General features: G+C 33.0%; 2 protein-coding genes across 50 annotated transcripts in view; one reads left to right on the forward strand and one right to left on the reverse strand.

Moving 5' to 3' along the window:
- The window catches only part of LOC148308110 (uncharacterized), a 595,155-nt gene that overhangs the window by 53,354 nt on the left and 519,369 nt on the right, over positions 1 to 22,432 (forward strand). The window lies entirely within an intron of this gene.
- On the reverse strand, positions 10,802 to 14,600 carry LOC148308112 (uncharacterized). The gene is made up of 2 exons (XM_088262334.1): positions 14,177 to 14,600; positions 10,802 to 13,469 (listed from the first exon to the last, which is right to left on the reverse strand). The coding sequence occupies exons 1-2, from the start codon at positions 14,301 to 14,303 to the stop codon at positions 13,171 to 13,173; spliced, it is 426 nt and encodes a 141-aa protein (XP_088118460.1). The 5' UTR covers positions 14,304 to 14,600; the 3' UTR covers positions 10,802 to 13,170.

Consider the following 22,432-nt stretch of genomic DNA (forward strand, 5'->3'; position numbering starts at 1 on the left):
TAGGCATGTTATTATACTCATTTCTGGTTCGTTATCAGAAGCAAACAAATACTGTATCAAAATTACTATAAATAAATGGCTAATGTATTATTGTATTGAAAATAAAAATTGCACTCAGGCTCAAAAAGGTTTCTGCATCCCTACCCTATAGTATTGTGATTTTCCTCGACTGTCTTGTCTTGTTGTATTTATTTAAGAAGATTACAGCAGTCCTAACGCCCTATAGTATTGTGATTTTCCTCGACTGTCTTGTTGTATTTATTTGAGAAGATTACAGCAGTCCTAACGCCCTATAGTATTGTGATTTTCCTCGACTGTCTTGTTGTGTTTATTTAAAAAGATTACAGCAGTCCTAACGCCCTATAGTATTGTGATTTTCCTCGACTGTCTTGTTGTATTTATTTAAGACGATTACAGCAGTCCTAACGCCCTATAGTATTGTGATTTTCCTCGACCATCTGGTCGGGGTGTTTCAAAGTCGATCCTATTTTTAAATGTGCATACAATCGTTTTACGTGTAATACCAAGGGTTTCAGTAAAAACGACCTGACATACATCATACTTCTTGCCTTTCTTCTCAAAGAAATGAATTTTTCGTGTCCGGTTATTAGTAGAAAGAACAGAATTGGTATGATTCAAAATGAAGACTCGTTTGTCTATGTAATTTAGTTGTTTATAGCTGTCCGAAATCATCTGAAGATCTGAAGCCTTGAAATGTTTATAACATTTGTTTATACAGTGGTAATGATCCCATTTCCCCTTTTTAAGCGGTTTTCTTGTTTTTGTTTTATTGTCATCGATATTTGTAACGCTTCTTACATTCCTCTTTGTTGGTCTAGAACCTGGAATAATATCGCAGATACTATTCAATTCGCAGAGACTCTCCTGTTTCGATGGATAGGATAATTTAGAGGTTCCAGGACTATAAGCGCCATGTTGGGAGCCTTCGATTCTGTCTTCGTACAACTTTTCCCATTTAACCATAAGTAAATGGTTGTCAGATGAATGCTGCTTCACGGCTGCTAGTAGCATTTCATCTTAAACAAAGGGATTTTTTTATCGTTAGTTGCAATATTACTAAATAAAGAGGAAATGTGTATAGTAGAATAGCACTCTCTCACTAGGTTAACAATTCAATCAGGGGTAAAATACATATTTATAAGGTAGAATGGAATTTGATAATAAACACATATGCTACAAAAAATTACATGCTTAGAATAATATATATATTTTTTAAATTAGTGAAATATAATTAAATAATACGTTGAAAATTTGGAAAACGAAAAGCAAAGAAATTCATTATTTGGTTTGAAAGATATATTTCTTTTTTTTAAGGTACAATCAAACAAAAACTCTTATCGAATTCAAAGTATTAATAATAAGTATCATCGTTTCTTCGTTTAAAATAATTTGTATTATACAAAAGTAAAGAAATAAAATGAAAAAATCCTGTAAGATTTCAAATCTTTAATAAGCAAATCAAACAATGAATCAAAGAAGTAAATGGCAAAAGGTTACAATAAAAACAAAATAAAACACGAATATAATATTGCAATATTCATAAAAATAAGCTGAGAAGAAATAAATGAGAATAACGAGAACACACAGAGAAATGAAAAAAAGTTACACCTCACGTTAATTCATCAGACAGTATTACCGACTACATTTGCCAACTAACTGCAATGCTAGCCAATTTAAGAAGTATTATTTTTAAGTGACGCGTTCGAGCCATTGTTTTTTTATTGGCTTTTTGTGAAGTAAAATATCCATATTTTTTATGGCCCTGCCATCTGCTTTTCACAATATCTTATCTACAGCCCTACCGTACCTTTACAATATCAAGTTTGGTCATAGTTCAGATTCCAGACATTAGTCCCGTGAACATACTCGCTTTGCTTATCAGCAGCATATAAGGGTAGTCTACCCTTCAAGCATTAGTAATTCACAAATGACGTGGTGTAACTCCAGGACACAGCTGATTTGGAACACATGAGTATTGACAATTGAATTTTTGCTTCCAATAATCAGAAATAGTCAATACCGTGAAATTAATACTATGCTTCAGTCCATCCTGCTTCCTGACAATAGGAATCTAGCGTCCTGGCTAATTTGGCGTTGCGCACTCAGCACGCTCAACACACAGACAGAATCCTAATTTTATTATATATAAGACTCTAAAACCAGACCATACTTCAGTTTTTAAAGAGTTTAATATTTTCATTAAGCGATTCGGCAGTCACTTTGTGGAAAAATCTATTAATTTTTAATTAATGTTTTACTTAGTAAGTACCACTGTTTCTTAAAATCTACTGTGACACGTGTTTCGATGCATTCGATGCGGAATGCATCGAAAACCGTGTCATAGTAGATTTTAAGAAATACTGGTATATACTAAGTAAAACATTAATCAAAAATGAGTTTAATATTGTTGAAATATATGGTAAACTTAAAAAAAAATGGTTTTAAACGCAGACAGTATGAGAAAAAGGTAGAATTATGTATTGCAAAATTGTGTCTTTTTCATGGAACGGTTTAGTGATCTGTTGAACGGTTTATTGTTTATTCTCAAAGACACAAAAACATTTATCAAAGTTATCAAATATATGATTTTGTTTTACAACATTCCCAGAGCTCTGTAATATTTAGATTTTCCTCTCCTGTCCACTTGTGGTGTTTCGAAATCAACTCTATTTTTGAATGTACAAATGATCATTTTGCGTGTAATTCCAAGGGTTTCGGTAAAAACTCGCTGACACACTACATATTCCTTATTCATCTTCTCAAAGAAATGAGTTTTTCGTATTTTTTTATTTGTACTAAGAATAGACTTGGTATGTTTTAAAATGAAGGTCCGTTGCTCTATGTAATCAAGTTTCTTGAAGTTATTCGAAATCACCTGACGGTCTCTGGGCGATAAATTTTTATAACATTTATTAATACAAGTATAATGATTTTTACCGAGACGATCTTTACGCGGCCTCTTTGTTTCTGATTCAGCATCACAACTACTTCCATCATCCTTACTGGTGACGCTACTATAATCCTTCTTTGTTAGATGCTCTAGCGGGTTCTTTGTTTCTGATTCAGTATCACAACTACTTCCACCATCCTTACTGGTTACGTTACTATAATTCTTCTTTATAAGAGTAGAATCTGGAACGGTATCACAGGGACTAGTAGAAACACAGATACTCTTCTTTTTTACCCTAATTATTCGAAAATGCTGTTTATTTTCTGATTCTACTATGGGTTGTTTTTTATTCAGGTAAGTATTTATTGTGCCAGGCGACAGTTTTGGGATGACGACTTTGATATCTGCAACAAAGGTTTTAGTTGTTGATTATGTTCATGGTATTTGTTTTGGTTTCAAGAAAAAAATATTTAGGTTAACTAGGTATATTTCCGATTATGTTTTGAATATTGAAAGCATTAACTTTGTGGATCATATTGATATATTATTTCGAGAAATAAAAATACTTTGTGTTTTGATCCACTCACATTTTTATTAACCAACTAGTTTCGGCAACAACCTGTTGCCCTCTTCAGGGTTTAATTAACACAAAGTATTTTTAAACAATAACACCAAACCATATTTCACTGCATTTTACTACTGGTTCATTATAACGCTTGAATTAGAACCACCCTCATACAAGTCACTATCGTTTTAACTCATATTGTGTTGTATAGTCCATGGACTTCGTTGTGCACAAAGTTCTAAATATAAATAAAAAGATATTTATTTACGTTAAAAACATTATACGTATGACACTAATGGAAATATGTAGCATAAAATGATGAGCGAAATTCATTACGTTTATTTATTCACATTAAAAATTTAAATCGCCCCATCTTTAAAATTTCCTTAAATGCTTCTAAGACAGTCTGGATTCAAATGATGACTTTTCTCTCTCTCTCTTGCAAATGTTAGACTATCAGTTTTTTTACATTCGAAAGATTTTGGAAAAATTATTTAACTAATATTTCTTGGAAAATTGTAAGAGTTGTTCTTACTGCATATGTGAAAGGCCAAATTCAAAATATTGTCTCATTCGAAGTTTGTGTGCGAAGAAATGCAAAAGAGCCATCAAAACACAGATTTTATTTTATTCAAACTCTAATTCTGGTTAAACGAAAATAAAACAAAGCTGTGATCATAAAGTTTGATTTATTTAAAGGTTCAAAATGCCACAATATTGGGACAATATATTATAACTTAATAACTTAACAATATATAAACAAATTGTAAATTAGTAAAAGAATAATAAAATAATAGTAGCTGATACCAGCATAGATAAGGAGTGGTGGAATAAAGAGTGGAGTAATAATAGTAGCTGATACCAGCATGGATAAGGAGTGGTGGAATAAAGAGTGGAGTAATAATAGTAGCTGATACCAGCATGGATAAGGAGTGGTGGAATAAAGAGTGGAGTAATAATAGTAGCTGATACCAGCATGGATAAGGAGTCGTGGAATAAAGAGTGGAGTAATAATAGTAGCTGATACCAGCATGGATAAGGAGTGGTGGAATAAAGAGTGGAGTAATAATGGCAACTGATACCAGCATGGATAAGGAGTGGTGGGTTAGTAGTTAGTAAAATGGCTACCGCTGCACTTGAGACTACGACAACGTAAAAATCACAATCAAAAACAATCAAAACTACAAAATTTAAAAAATTTAATGAAAATAATAATAAAACCCTTATCCGCACCCCAGTGGTGCATAGGGCACTGTGTTATATAAACGCAGTGTTATCGTGATCGTTAACACATGAAAGAAAGGTGATCAGCCCTCCGCTTCAGGTATCAGTCCATGGTAATATTGAATAAATATTACAGTGAAAAAATCACTTAAATTTATTTTACCCCCTTTGAGAATCGAACCCGGGACCTCCAGAACGGTAGCCGATCGTGCTGACCATTACACTACAGAGGCGGACAAAATAAAATATCTCAAATGAAAAACATAATCAAATAATAATAAAAAAAAAAATATATATATGTATATATTATTATATATATATATATATATATATATATATATATATATATATATATATATATATATATATATATATATATATATATATATATATATATATATATATATATATATATATATATATATATATATATATATATATATATATATATATATATATATATATATATATATATATATATATATATATATATATATATATATATAAATTAATGATACATCAATCCAAATGTAATCTATAACTCTTAAAAATCTCGTCATTTTAAATATAGATTTGGTTGTATGTATTTCTACGTGATGATGGTTGATGATTATGACTTTTTTTTATACATACGATGGTGTCTTCAATAGTAAAAACACAAGCCTTGCAATGGTGAGTTATGTTAAATCTACATTGCCATCGTGTCTTGGATCCATTCTTGCGATGAAAGTAATACGTATGATCTCCAATTTTAAGAATTCTCCCGCCACCACTGGTTGTTAAATACTGGACTGAAAACATGAAAAAATTGGGAATTAATAAACGAGAAAAAATCGAAATCAAGAAAAAATATCTAAAATAGATATGATATGTAAAGAAATACCGCTCACCGTTATACCTTATAACATAGGTTCCCTAACTTTTTTAGTATGGCGCCCCCCTGTCAAAAATTCTCGTCAAAGGGGAAAAAAATGCCAGAATGTCCCATCATAGAAAGAGGGCAGAAATAAATATATATGTCTTACTTCTTAGCACCTTTTCTGTCTCTTATGCCCTGTAAAAGTCTTCTAAAACGCCCACAAGGGAGCGTTATCGCCCACTTTGAGAAATACTGCCCTATGTTTGTGTGAGCTCAACCTTAGTTTTTTTACCGCCCCAACCGTGGGGCCATAAAATACCAGGTCAGATTTTTTTTATTTTATAAAAAAAATATTGGTGTTATTATTATTATTATTTACAAAAAACTAGTTTTAATTTTTGCCAAGGGATGTTAACATCTGTAAGTTTTCGAAACTAGTCGTTTATATAAATAGAACTCATTAAAGTGGTATTTGGAAGTGTTTAATTAAAAAAAATCAACATGTCATTCCACAAAGTTAATACCGAATCAATAAATAAAAATAGTATGTGTTTATTTAATATGTCTTAATTTTGACATATTTCCCGTCGGTACCAACATAATAATTGGGAGGGGGGTGGTTATGGATATTGCTTCCCTTGAGTACGCTTTTATCGGATATGTGAAGAAATGCTTTGCAGTTCTTGACTCTCTGCGTGCATCTCCACCTGAACACCCCGGACGGAAGTTGTCTATCCAACCCGAAGGTGAAGAGTCCGAACATGATCATGCTCCGTCCGTTTCCTGTTGTGATGAATTTTACTGAAAATGATGAGCACATAAGATAAATCATGACACAACATCACTTTTCATCTATCGAAGAATGTAGCAGACTGAATCAGATCTAAATTCCCTTTTTTTAAACGTATAACTCATATAAGTAGTACATACTTATTTGCTATTTTTTATTTTCATTTTTTTGTTTTTTGTTTTCTGTTACAATCAAATATTTGTAGTTTATATTAACACTTTTGATCTAATTTTATTTCTTGTAATATCTATTGTATTCTTGCCAGTGCCCTTTACTATAGCCTAAAATATAACATATACCAACACACAGGACATGCCTTAACGGGATCTTATTCTGTATTTATATTACATAAATTTTTATTATATTGTGAAATGCAAAATAAACAAAATGAAGAAAAGAAAAAAAGACTTAAAAAATCCGCGATAAAATATACGCAATTTTGATTGAAAAATTAAATTAATATAACACCAAAAAAGACGGTTTTATGCGTGTTACAACGGTCAGGATTTTCGTGAGTAATCTGTGGGTTTCTTGTCGCAAGAGCATTCATTTCTCTGCGGAAAAGTAAATATTATAGGTGTACTTGAGATGACCGATCAAATTAAGATGAGATGATCAAATGAAGGCAGCAGCAGGCACCTCGGTGGTTGGAGCGCTACGTGCAGCGCAGTCAAGGGATAACTGGAGAAGAGTCATTGCTTCTGCAAGGGTCCCAACCCTCAGCAATCAGGAATAAGACGGAGAAAAAGATGAATTGAGATAAAAAATCTGCCATTTCAATGATTGATTGAATCGGCAGTCATTTTGTGGTAAAATCTATATATATTAAATTTAAGTTTTACTTAGTAAGTACCATTATTTCTTAAAATCCATCGTGACACGTGTTTCGATGCATTTCGCATCATTTGCATATTCATACGGTGCACCGCGGCGTTTGACAATAACATCCTGACAATAAGGATTATAATAATTAACAAACGGTTTCAAAAATCCGAAATCATTAGGAATAAAATAACAGGCGAAGTAATATATCTACAATACACTACGTAGTTAACGCTAATACGGGTGGCGAAAAGCGTAAAAAACTGTTAATCTTACCCTTAGGGCGTTTGTCTACTACACGGAATTCCGTATAATTTTACCGTCCGGCACATCAGTTAGCGTTTTAAAACGACGATTTTACGATCGAATTTACGCGCAACGTGTTCACGCACCGATCAAAAGCTCCGATCCGAAGAAAGATGGACAAAATCACAAGCCAATCCAAGACAATTGTCGTTTTCAAACGTTAACTGACGTGCCGGACAGTAAAATTACACGGAATTCCGGGTAGTGGACAAGCGCCCTTACATTAAAAAAATACTGAAGTAATCTTACCCTTACGTTCAAGAATACTTACTTTACTATATTGGTAAATGATCAGAATAATGAAAATGACGTTATGTTTAACAACTTTACTTCAAAAAATACATTTCATAACAGCAATAAATACGAGTCATGTGTTGATAATCAGCATCTACGAACAATCTAAAATATATTATATAAAATAAAACAACTATAAACTTCTTTCCACTTTTATTTTATGTGACCAGTGGCCAGGTTTCGTCGTTACCGACATAATCTGACTGGTGTCAGTAACGACAAAACCCGGTCACTGATCAAATGAAATAAATGTTTTGAATATTGAAAGCATTAACTTTGTGGATCATCTTGATTTATTATTTCGAGAAATAAAAATACTTTGTGTTCTGATCCACTCACATTTTTATTTAACCAACTAGTTTCGGCAACAACCTGTTGCCCTCTTCAAATGTAACCCTGAAGAGGGCAACAGGTTGTTGCCGAAACTAGTTGGTTAAATAAAAATGTGAGTGGATCAGAACACAAAGTATTTTTATTTCTCGAAATAATATAAATGAAATAAAACTGGGAAAAACTACATAGTATTTTTTATATTATATAAAGTGCAGTAACACTACAAAATGTATGTGCAAAACTTAAATTTTCAATAAATCATGAATAAATTAACCCTTTGTCATCCAAATTCTTTGATACAATACATTTTTAAAATTATTTTTCATTTGGAAAACATTTTGCCAATGATCAACTGTCCTCCACTTTTCGCATTATTATTTTAAGTTTAACAGATCACTCAAAAAATCTTCGGTCTGGTACATATAGTATACAGCAAAACTGTTAACAGCTGACCCATGATTTCTGGATAGTATAAACCTTCATACGATAAGCATGAAAATTTCATGGCATTCTTACATTAGTTTAAAGGAGTCCAATTTTGTGAATTTGGGAAATATTAATAATATTGGGAAAAATAATTTCGGGTGCTGATTAAAAATTGATTTTTGATGACGAAAAATACCGTTGAAACGTTGAGGCTTGATCAGAGATGAAGAAAATCAACTATGATTGAATGGAATGCTGAATTTAAACAAGTCGTATAAACAGCGATGATGCCAAAAGCTCTGGTAGATCAAAATCGGAGGTTGTTATGGAAAACAATAGTTTTGGAAGGCCGCAAAGTGAAGTTGGGTGAGATAGCTAACACCTTAAAGATATCAAAAGGTAACAGTCGAAGTTGGTTCCGGTCGTCTACCATAATCTTTGTCTTACTAACTCCATCACAATTAATCGTCTTTGTAGACTGTCACCTCTCCTGTCCTCAGGTCGTAGGTCCTTCTATCACGGACAAAGTCACCTAGGCCATGCCAATTTTGGATCCTTTCCTTGGACGAACTTTTTTCTTCTGCTTCACTTAGCTTGGCCCTGACACATTCTCAGTCTCTAGATCACCGAGAGAAGAATTATTCTTGAAAGGGTCGTGTCTACCATAATGATATGTTCAAATTACTCAACTTTGTTTCGATTAATTAAATCAGGTTAAAAGTGCATTATTGTCACTATAAATAAAAATAGAGCTTTATAGAACAGTAAATGCATCAGACATGAGTAAATTTGAGTATTTAATATGTCTTCATTCTGACGTATTTCCCGTCGGTGTCTACAAAATAATTTGGTGGATGATGATTGTGAGCATTGCGAATTTTCAGCACTCGTTCCTCGAATATATGAAGGCAAGCTTTACAGTTTTTCGTCCTCTGGGTGCATCTCCACCTGAAAACTCCCGAGGGAAGCTGCCTGTCCAATCCGAAGGTGAAATGTTGGTACATCACCATGGTACGCCCGTTTCCTGTTACGATGAATTGTGCTAAAAAAGAGATTGCTTATTTAGATTACTAACAACAAGAAATAAACACACGCGAACAATATACGAAGTATATTTTGTATATTAACAAAGTGAACGATGAATGATAAGGAGAGTGTTTATATACGAAATCCCTCGTAGAGACGATAGAATAGTAATTTAATTTACGGGTTCTGGAACCTTCCAAGTAAAGATCATTTGAGCAATTGTGCAACTTTTTATAACTTAAAAAGAAACGTATAAAGAAGCTCCATTAATGTTCATATAACTGTAAAGTACAGTTATTACAATAGGAAAAATACCTAAACTATAATTATATAACATAGGTTACAAGTACAAAATGCAGATGCTAAACTTGCTATAGAAACATTCAGAAATTTACGGTTGGAGGGCCACTTTTTTAGTTGGAGATCTAACTAGTATCGATTAGAGATGAGCAATATTTTTATACCAATGACTAGACAGTCACCGGTCATACTGACGACTCGATTCTCCGCAAAGCAGCGACGCTGGTCGCTGCTTCAAAACTTGCCGCAACAGATCCGAGTCCGACGTAATGTTGATATTTGAATATAAGGGTAGGTACCTTGTTTAATTCTCTTAAGTGTATCGATTTATTAAAAAAAAGGAATTCCATAGATACGGACGGGGATGGATGAAGTGAAACAGCGACTCAGTCGCTGTTAAACGAAGCAGTGACTTAAACCGTCGCCGGTGTACCGGCCACTTAAAAGTCGCTGTTAAGCTCATCTCTAGTATCGATGGATTATTTGTTGACGTTTGTATCTCTTATGATAACTAATGACAAACCTGAAATAACTAATTTTATTGCAAAACCTTGTGGTGGAGCATACAGTAAGGTGTTATGTAATATAGGTAGCAAGTCGAGGGTGTCTTAATGAGTTTGTCCATTAATTCGTCGACTAAATCCACCCTGCTGTGGATAGATTGGTCTTATTTGTTGAATTTCGGGGGCGCTGTAGTGCAGCAGTCGGAAAAATTCCCGCTACGCATTATTGCATGAAACTTTTACATTCTTCCACATAGATTTATATTACATTTATTCACAAAGTAAGTATGATGCTTCGTTTAAGAATGATTTAAAATTAATTTCACAAAATCACACTTAAATTATAATGGTCCATACAAAAATGCAAAGAATACGTATCTTTTTAACTAATTTATTTTATAAAAAAACTTAGGAGCATGTAAAATATTAATGTCTTCTTATTTGGGTCAAATTATACTCGTATATATAAAAATAAATAAATATTAAGAATATTAAATATGTAGTAAAACTTGCAATCGGAAGCATTCCTGGGGTATACGAAAACAAATATATCTTGTAATATATGTGAAAAATTAAGGTTTTATTAGTAAATTACCAAAAAATATTACAGAATTTCGTAATAAAATCTTAACATTAACTAAGATATCAACAGTCATCATAGTTATACAAAAATATTATTACTTGCTTTACACAACTCGAATTGCAACCTTCTCAATCCGAGGTGACTTCTGCCCGCTGTTGTATCTTCCCTTTTTCTTCTTCTTCTTCTTCATGAGCCCTCTAACCTCCACTGCTGGATATAGGCCTCTTCCCCATTCTTTTCAATTCCTCCGGTTGGTTGCTGCTTGCAGCCAGTTTTTACCCCCCACAGCGACTATTGTACCCCGCTATTGTATATAACCCTTCAACTATTTAGAAATCCTTACGTACGTCCCGTCTGGGCTAACAAAATATACAGGCGGAAGATGATTATGCTCGTTAGAGACCTTTATAACCGCTTCTTCAAGAACGTGAAGGAATGCTCGGCAGTTCTTGGTCCTTTGCGTACACCTCCATCTGTTTATACCAGAAGGAAGCGCTCTTTCCAACCCGAAGGTATAATGTTCATACATCAAGATATTGCGGCCGTTCACTGTATTGATGAACTTTGCTAAAAATAAATTAATACCCTTAGTACGCACATCAAAGCGGCAAATTATATGCCATCCGCATAGCCAGGATGCGTTCATGCAATCATGGTTTTATTACCATACCACCAAGTTATCAATGCTTTTAATAAACAAAATACAATCATGGTTTATTTTACGCTGGCAACACCTGTAAAAATATACGTTATATTATTACGAATAGCTTGACTCTGGCCAATGTCCGTACACGAGGGATTCACGAGTTCTTAGGACACGTTTCGCGTGCCAATGAGGATAGCATGGAACGACTGGTTGTGATCTACCGATCAGACTGAGGAAACACATGTCAAAATTGGACTACATGACACCCCAGTCCGCCGATTTTATATGGAGGATAACGAAACACCAATTCACTTTCTCTATAACTGTGACGCACTCGCTCGCAAACGAAGTCACATCCTTGGAGGACCACTACAAGACTTCGAGAAGGCAAAGCTCTTGCCACCAAGACAGGTCGTGAGTCACATGACTCACGTAGGTCTTGAGCGTGAGCTTTGATACAGAGGGAGGTCACTACAGATCTTCTATAGAGGTCACTATAGGGTCGCAGTGACATAAGGGATGCAAGATCCCTTGCCTCATAATAAAAAGATGGTGATTGGGATTTTTGTATAATATTTAAACCCCGTGTGCTGTCGGACCCAGAGATGATATTTTTTAGAAACATCTAGAATGTGGGGGAAATAATATTTAAAAAGTTTGTAAAAAAAACAGTTGCACAACATTTTGTAACTTTTATTTATTATTTACATTAGGTACATTGTATGTCATTAAATATCAGGTATATTATAATTAATAGGAACAACAAAACTTGACTAGATAAATATTTTATTGAAAATTTGAATGAAAATGCAAGTTTTCGTTTAAAACTATTATTTTTCTCTACACACACGATATATACGTCGCCCGGAAAATGCTGATATTAAGATGAAAATGTAGAATTCATTGCAATTGTGTTCTTTTATTTATTGAAGGTGTTAGAATTTAATAGTGTGGGTCGGATCCTAATAATTATTTACAAATAACTTTGAAACATTCAAGTCATCATCATATCTTTATATCTAGCACGTTTAAGTAGGTTTGACAGTCTAATTCAAGGGTGTACTCTCAAATATATAAATTCAGTACGCGACCGGCTGCGCGAGAAGCCAGACATGTTGCCCGCGCACATTTTTTAAAGAATACATATTGAAAAAAAATTTTCATAATTTTTTAACTCCTTACCTTTCAATAACTCTTCTATTTAAAACCATATATTTCTGTCGAAGAAACACTTATTTTTTAATTAACTAACTAACTAACCATCACGCCGCTTCCCCGCAGGGGTAGGCAGAGAGAATAGAGCGCCACACCACTCTGTCCTTGCAAACATTCTTCGCCTCTTCCACGTTCATGCATCTTCTCATACATACCCGCCGATTGTTACGACTCCTAACCTGACCACTTTCAAGTATTTGGCATACCTGATCGTGCCATGTTTTTCTCGGTCTTACTCTGCTTCTTTTCCCGCTAACATTCGCCTTAAACGTTACCTGGGTTCAAAGAAAATTAAGTTGCGGGCTATTGATTATCCTGCATTAACATCCAAATGTTTTGCGGGTTTGATCAAATTGTTTGCAAACACTTATTCGTCGAGCATCTTAAAGAATGCTTTCATCACGTCTTTGTTCGTATCCTGAGGTTTCGCCAAAGAAAGACCCTTAGTCCTTTTGATTGAGATGTTTTTGTTCCGTTCGAGAAACGCTTTGAGCCAGTGGTATCCTGCTGTTTTTGCTGTTTTTGAAAATTTATGGACGATGCCTAGTTTTTCGGCAAATTGATAGGCAAGAGTGCGGATGGAATGTCCATCGATGGCAAAGCCGGCCTCAGTAAGGCGTTTGAAGTAGGCCGCAAGTAGTTTTTCGTTCTGATTTCCTAGTGATGCTATAACAAATAAAGTCAATAATAGCAGATTCATAAAATTGATGGGGTAGGCAGACAGGATGTAACGTTACAATCTTCTGTCTAGACATACACGCGTAGCTTCCTTCACGTCCATACATCTAGTCATACATGCCTAAAGTGACCATACGTCCCGTTTTAAAAGGGACCGTCCCGTTTTTACATAACCTGTCCCATTACAAAATAACATATTTTTTTCGTATTTATATTATTTATTCCTCTTATTTTCTTTATCAAAATTCCTTTTCTTTTTATTGATTCATAAAAACTATGAAAAAATACGTGTTTTCTTGAATATGCATACTATTACGTAAAAATTGGTAGATGTCCCGTTTTAAGGACAATAAAATTGGTCAGTTTATACATCCCCACCTGTTTTTGACACCACCAAATTTTAGTTTCCGATTGATCATCTTTTGTCTCGTCTTCCGTTAACATTTTACAAATATACTTTATTAGTAATTCTCTCGTTGTTCATTCGCTCCACATGTCACAAACATGAAACATTATTTTCATATCATAATCCATATCTGTATAAGCGCCCTTGAGGTAGTATTTTACGAAAATGGCTCTTTATAAATTATCCAAGATTATTATTATTAACTTTGTGGTTATATAATATGATAAGGAGAGTGTTAAAAAACCGTCTTCAAATAAGGTCTACCTGTGTTTTGAAATGAGCAATTTACCTGGTGGTCCGAGTCCAGGTTTCTCTGAATTTCCGGTCCGTAGTCGCCTTCTCAATGTTCTGAGAGGTATCCCATATTTTTTCCCCGCCTCGCTTTGTGATATTTCACAATTCATTATTTTTTCCATAGCTAGTTTGAGATTTTTCTCAGTCCATCGTCCCCTGACCGAGTTGTTTTTTCGGACGTAGGTACCCGCCAAAGATACTGGAACGCGAGATAAAATATATAATAATTAAAACAAATCAATTACAATCAGAGGACATCGCCGTGGACTAACTAGTAATTATTTTTCAGAATTCGCGAATCACAAAATATAAACTAACCATTTATTTGACTCACACAGGCTTAAAATATTACATTCAGTTACAAATAAAGGTCAAGTAATGAACAATTTAGGAATTTTAAAAATATACAAAAATTAAAATTCTGATTAATACGTTACCATTAATATCTATGTTTTTTTTTACAAAATGTTCCCTTTTATTTCAATATTTAACTAACCAAATTATGGTATTACTATACCAAAAACCAAATGCCGCCTATACAATGCCTGCATTGCTCCTGTTCTCTTATACGGCTGTGAAACATGGCACATTACAAGGGCCCAGAGCAGCCGTGTACTAAGCTTTGAGAATAGGTGTTTGCGGAGAATCTTAGGCGTGCGGTGGTTTGACTTTGTGAGGAATGAAGAGATAAGGCGTAGGACGCAGCAAATCTTGGTCACAACTGTCGTCAAGAAAAGGCGATTCAGTTGGCTTGGCCATGTACTCCGCATGCCTCCTGAGAGCCTTAATCAAGGTTGCCTCTTTTACAAGGCATCAGGTTCGCGCCGTCCAGGACGACCACTGCTGACAATTCGTCGGCAGTTCTCATCAGAACTTCGGGACGCGGATCTGACTTGGGAGGATGCAAGGGAGCTGGCAGCCGACAGAAAAGCCTGGAGACAGTTTGTGGACTCCTTATGCTCCACCTAGGGAGCGGATATGGTTAATAATAATATCATGGTACTAACACAAAATGTTATAAAATCTTCATTTTAGTCATCTCTACCGAATATGGGGATGATTGAAAATAAATAAAAACGCATTTTTGTTATATGGATATAAATATTTAGAACATCATACTTTATTTGACATAAATATAATAAATTTATAGAATTTTTACATCTTGTTCATTCGTTTTTTCAGACAGCGCTATGGTCTATCATTTCAACTATCCTTGAGGCAGTATTTTACAATTTTTTAATTACCCCAAATGATTCTTAATACACAGCAAATAATGTATGGTTTATATACACAAGCACAAAAATAGTAATAAGCAGGATTTAGAGTAATGTTAAAATATTAAAAATTGCAAAAGCACAAGTAGTTCAACGCACAGATGAATCACAAATTTAAGGAAATTTTTTGGGATGTTTATTTTGAACATAATATTAATTTACATAATATTTACATAAAAGGAATTTGTGGGGTTCAAACTCTTTTCTTGGTATTTATTCTTTCAGACATTGGATTATTCGCCTTACCGATGACAATTCGCCTTACCGATCTCAGAGGAAGAGAGAAGTGACGGCAATTATTTTATTTGATTTTAGTATACTGGCCCGTACTGGAGATGTGGTATTGAAAGTTTGGATGAGTATGGTGATTGTTGATTTTTAATAAAATACCATTTGTAGTGTACACGGATGCTTTGCAGCCTTTATATCTGTGGGTCGAACAACTCCATCTGTATTTATCTGGTGACGTCATCTTCTCTCTGTAAAACGTGTATCCATTCAGTAGTATCAGTGGCTTCCCCTTCATAGAGCGAATCAAAACGGCTTGAGATCCTATAAAAAATAGTTGGGTAAGAAATAAAATAAAAGAATATTTCTTTGAACTACACATTTTTGATTTTAACAAAAAATAAAAAATCAAAAAGATGAAAATGAAAATAATGAAAAGTTAGCAAATGTGTGCTACATGAGTTATACGTTTAAAATAAGGTTCTAACATCAGTTTAAAAAAAAATTAAGCAAAATTTTAAATTGAAACAAACTTATGACTGAAAACAAATATTATACAAATTTATACTAACCTTGTGCTTCTTCTAGGCAGGATTTATATCACGATACCCAGTGGCGTGCTCAGAGAATTAATTAGGGTAGGCAGTGGAGGTAGGTAGTAAGGTAAGCTAGGTACTACTTGCAAGGGTAGGCAGTAGAGGTAGGAAGTAAGCTAATCTGGGTACTACTTAGTAAGGTAGGGTAGGTACTGGTTACATATTTATATGTCACGCGTGGAAGTTAGGATAGGCCCTGCTTTTCTGCCTATACGGAATGCACGCCACTGATACCTTATTTAAAATTTACAAACTAAAAGCGGTAAACATTATGAAAAAGACAGTATTTTTTTATTATTTATTATTAATCAACCTATACTTATTTATAAGTACATACTACTACAACCAACTACTACTATCACGCCATTTCCCTGCAAAGGTAGGCGGAGAGGACGGAATATCCACACTCTTTTGTCCTGAAATACAGCCCTAGCCTCCTTCACTTCCATACATGTAGTCATCCATGCCCTATATATAAACAGTGCCTTTTTTAAACAAAAAAGGTCCCGGAACTCACTTCACGTCAAGCTATTTACTTTAAAAGTTAGTTTGTTACAATATCATATTTTATCATTTTGACGAATGATATAAATATAGATTGTAATTACGCAAGTTCAAACATGGTTTCGTCTAATTGGTTTGAAAATTAAAAAAAATATCAGTAAATAAGTTTTATAAAGTAGAACGAAATTTTTTTTTTTTAATTATTTTTATTTTATTATAAATAAAGAAGCGATAATTAATCATAAAAACGATCACATAGGAAATGTAATTTATATTTGAAGCACTAATTTTGTGATTTTCATTTTTATAATTAAAATGTAAATTTGTTTTAAAATCACTGTAAAACAAAGTTGCATAGTGATTTTAAAACAAAGTTACATTTTAATTATAAAATAGGAAATGTTCTAATGGTTATGAGTATTCTTAATCTTTACAATGACATCTCCCACTGCAAACAAAATAGCTTTGCAGCCATAATTTACTCTACCACATCTGAATCTAGATACTCCGGCACTGGAGACTGTTTGCTCACTGAACGAGTATTGTTCATTCAAAATCGTCCTCACCCCTTTGGGAGAGAATGTAAACAGATATCCTAAAATGAAAACAAAATACCATTAATTTATAATCTCACATTTCTACACAGTTTTATTACTTTTTTTTAAAGAGAAGTATTTGGACACGCTCAAAATGTTATAAATAAATTATCTGGTCAAATTTTAAGCTTAAATGATAAAAATGATATTTTCTGGCGTTTCCCATGTCGCTCACTCCTTTCAAGAACGTCATAAATCAAAAATCGTCAATTTTCAGTTGTGCATGTTTTCGAAATGCTCAGAAAATGTACTTTATTCCAGCAAAAGAGGCATATTTTTAATTTAATATTTACCAGCTACAGGGCAGAAAATGTGGTTTTTGCATTTTGAAGAAAAGGTAGTGTTTAATTATTTTGTTGAATATATTGAATATTTTTCAAATGGAGAAAAAAACCTTAAGGTTTTACCTAAAAAGATCTGTTACACAGTAAAAAGTTCAATAAGTGGCTTGATGTTTATTTTTAATACATTGTGTTACATTTTTAAACATTAAAAACGTTCTCCTGAAAAATCAAGTTTTTTGATTTACGACGTTCTTGAAAGGAGTGAGCGATGTGTGTGATTATAATCCAGGATTCGGACCTCATATACTTATAAAAGAGTTTCTGCTCAATAAAAAGCTTCTTTTCATCTCACCAACAGATGTCTGAAGTTCTAATGATTCAAGAACAACGTTTCGAAATTGGTTCATATATACATATATAGAACATCCAGGAAAGTGAATAGTGTGGTTTTTAATAATGGGTAGAAATGTAAGTGTTTTTATTATTTACAAAAAAAATCTTTAATTTCATACTATTTCTGCGAGCCAAAGCGGTTCATTATTAAAAATAGGTATCGAGTGTTGTCAAATTTACAAGCTAAAACTGCGAAAAAATTATGAATAAGTCAGTATTTTTTATTGATTTATTTTTAATACGTAATTTAATACGTAAATAACTAAAATACGTAAATAACTCTATACTTATTTATTAGGATAAAATACTATGTACAACTACAACAACTACCATCACGCCGTTTCCCTGCAGGGGTAGGCAAAGAGGATGGAATCCCACACTCTTCTGTCCTGCCATACACTCACGTCCATACATCTAGTCATACAATCCCTCCGATTACGGTGACTTGACACCACTTGATTTTTTATTACCAGATAAGTACATACACACACACACACACACACACACACATATATATATATATATATATATATATATATATATATATATATATATATATATATATATATATATATATATATATATATATATATATATATATATATATATATATATATATATATATATATATATATATATATATATATATATATATATATATATATATATACATTTATAAAGAAGAACGATAAAAATATTGATATTTTTTTTGTCTAATTTTAATTTTTATTAATAGAGTAGCGAAAATTAATCACAAAACTAACAAATAGGAAATGTTCTAATGGTTATGAGTATTTTTAATCTTTATGATTACATCTCCCACAGCAAACAAAATAGCTTTGCAGCCATAATTCACTCTACCACATCTGTATCTAGACACTCCGGCACTGGAGACTGTGTGTTCACTGAACGAGTATTGTTCCTTCAAAATCGTCTTCACCCCTTTGGGAGAGAATGTAAACAGATATCCTGAAATGAAAACAATATAGGTATTATATATTATTTACAAAAAAAACTTCAATTTCATACTATTTCTATGAGCCGTGGCTTATTATTAAAAATAGGTATCGAATTGTGGTAGAGCGGATTCGAACCCAGAAACTCTGACTCATGAGTCCGAGACACTAACTACGGTACCACAACAACTTTGTCCGCCTCGGTAGTGTAATGGTCAGCGCGCTCGGCTACCATTCTGTAGTTTTATCACTGTAATATTTATTCAATATTACCCTGGACTGGTACCTGAAGCGGAGGGCTGATCACCTTTCCTTCATGCGTAAACGATCAAGATAATACTGCGTTTATATGACGCAGTGCCCTATGGACCATTGGGGTGCGGATAAGGGTTTTATTATTATACATATATATATATATATATATATATATATATATATATATATATATATATATATATATATATATATATATATATATATATATACGTATATTATTAATGTATGCATTATTGTGTTCACTTATATGTATTTGATCAAAAACACCTAAACTTGAATTTGAGACAGCATATTTCTGGTAAGGCTCAAAGCAAACTCTTATCACTAAATAAAAAAAACAAATTTCTACAAAATGTATGTTCATTTATTTAAAAATAAATATTGTATGGAGAAATTCATGTAAGAGGCATTATTTTTTAACCAACCGTAAAACGGTCTAGTAAGAATGTCCTAAATTTGTATATATATTTATATATATATTTATTAGCTGTATGAATCGGTAAAAAGACAGTTCCTATAAAATACACAACAAATATATGTAAAAATAAATGTATTTAAAAATATTAACAAAACAGAAACACAAGTGCACAATAATTGGGTTTTTTAAATTATTCTCTAAATAAATATATTTTTATTTACATATTTTCTTTCAAATAGATTAAATATTTGACATACGTTATATTCAAGAATCGTAAGTCGACGGAGCGCGTTACTTTTATAACTCGGGGTATTATTAAAAATCGTCGATCGCAAAATTTGAAATACGAAAATACTCCAATTTCTGTATTAACAATTTTTAATTTTACGGGCGACGATTTTTTTTATCACTTTAGACTTAACTACTAGGCTTCAGTTAAGAAATTTATAAAGCCAAATTTTCTTCACTCGTTCACTTCCTAACTGGAGCATATGATTACCACAAGCTGCGTCTGCTTTATACACATGTTTAAAGTAATCACTTAACCAGCCTATGACAAGTCATAGGCTCTGTTAATACCCAGACTTTGCCCCTGTTAATATCAGGTTTGCAAAAGGTTTTATTCAGCACAGACCCTTTTATATAGATGTATGCAAAATACAAAGAATTCCATATACTATTTCATTTACATAGGTATGTTGAGATGTCAACATGTAACACATGAGTGGAGAAATCCAGGTTTGTGAATAAGGATTAAGACACGCTTAAATGCTGTGAGCAATTTTTTTTTTCAGATTTCATACATCATTTATTAACACAAAACAAGTACATTTTCAGTGGTTATATTCGTACATCTACCTCCGTAGTGTAATGGTCAGCACGATCGGCTACCGTTCTGGAGGTCCCGGGTTCGATTCCCAGGGGGGGTCAAATAAGTGATTTTTTACTCTAATATTTATTCAATATTACCCTGGACTGGTACCTGAAGCGGAGAGCTGATCACCTTTCCTCCACGTGTTAATGATCAAGATTACACTGCATTTGTATAATGCAGTACCCTATGCACCATTGGGGTGCGGGTAAGGGTTTAGTTAAAAAAAATATTCATACAAAAAAACTAGTACATTTTCAGTGGTTATGTTCATACTTAGTATAAACGACTTCATTGCGCAATGTATTGACCACAGCTCTGCACCCGTCGTAGTGACGTTTACACCGGTACCGAGTCATTCCAGTATTATTAATCCGAGGAATTTTATGTTCAGTGAAAGAGTATGGTCCATTTTGTAAGTAATTGATCCCTTTCATTGAATAGAACTGGAAACCTAAAACGAAAATCATTAAATTATTACTGATAGCTCAGCTACACGATAACTCATCTTTTTTATGGTATGTTACATACACATTCAAAGAATTAAAACTTCTCCCCTCTTAACCTCTTCGTGCGTACCACACTCTTTAGGACCTGATATTTTATAGCCCCACGGTTGGGGCGTAGTGATTATTTCTCAAATATTTCCAGATTACGCCGGGATGTGGTCAACCAACGCCGTATATTGATCTATTTCTTCCCTAGTCTTCTGTCCTGCACTGCTGTATATAGGCCTCTTCCGTATCCTACCAATCCCTCCCCTGGTTTGCTGTTTGCAGCTAGTTTCTACCCCCCATAACGACTAAGTCGTCAGACCATCTTTTTTAAGGTCTTTCGATGATATAACACAATTGAATCATTAAAACATCGCATGTTTAATGATATATGCGTAGAAAACATGGCTTATACAATTGTTGGGTAATATACATATATTCAAAATAAAACACTGCTATCGGATTAAGTTCTACTTTTATTTACATATAGTGTTATTAAGACATTATCAAACACTGAGTGAGTGTTTGATAATATCTTAATAAGACGAAACGCGTAACATATTATCATATTTATGTAAATAAAAGTAGAATACAATCCAATAACCGCGTTTAATTTTGGATATATTAACCAACAATTCTAAATGAAATTCTACCAACTGTCCACAGTTACAATAAAAAATGCCTTTCAAAAAAGATTTTCAGCAGTTAATTTGTGTAACTATCTTTTCACGAACAACGCCTTGATTCTCCTGAAACACAACTTATGAGATATTTTCTCTAAAGTTCTATAACTAGAGCTGGTACGATTTAACTGTTTTTTTTTGTGCAAAAAGGAATAACGATTTTACTATAAATAAAATTAATGTCTGTAGCACTAACCAACATCATGAATGACAAAATAACTTTTATAATATTCGTAAACTAAAAAAAAACTTTATACATTTTCAAAATGTAAAAGTAACTTAGCTTTAAAATCACTATATATCTAATAACTTAAATCAAATCTTAATCGGTCTACAGTATGATATAAATAGAAATAAATTAAGGTTATTTATAAAAAGAAGATTTTTATATGCCTAATACATATATATTATTTTTATATTATGTGTCTATTTTAAGTACATACTACGCATATTTAAGAGGTCCATTGCAATAATGATAAATGTCAAAAATACTAATTTACATCAATACAATGCACTGTATTTCTGAATCCCTAAACCTGCAAAAATCACGCGATATAAGTTCAAGATATAAGAACCCTTCATTTTGACGTAATGAAAATAAGTTAATATCGTTTTTTTCCTTCTGTCTAGCAACTCGCGATCTTAACGTACGTTCCATCACGAGCTCGGAAATATTTA

Source organism: Brachycentrus maculatus, unplaced genomic scaffold, assembly GCF_059751285.1.
Source record: "Brachycentrus maculatus isolate JH-2025_06_01 unplaced genomic scaffold, ASM5975128v1 h1tg000176l, whole genome shotgun sequence".
Classification (NCBI taxonomy): Eukaryota; Metazoa; Arthropoda; class Insecta; order Trichoptera; family Brachycentridae; genus Brachycentrus; species Brachycentrus maculatus.

What these genes read in the sequence shown, in the direction of transcription:
- LOC148308112 (XM_088262334.1), bottom strand. Translation starts at nt 14,303, where the DNA reads ATGGAAAAAATAATGAATTGTGAAATATCACAAAGCGAGGCGGGGAAA. An exon ending in ACCTGGACTCGGACCACCAG is followed by an intron (nt 13,470 to 14,176) that starts GTAAATTGCTCA and finishes TATTTGTTATAG; the next exon opens with CATCACTAGGAAATCAGAAC.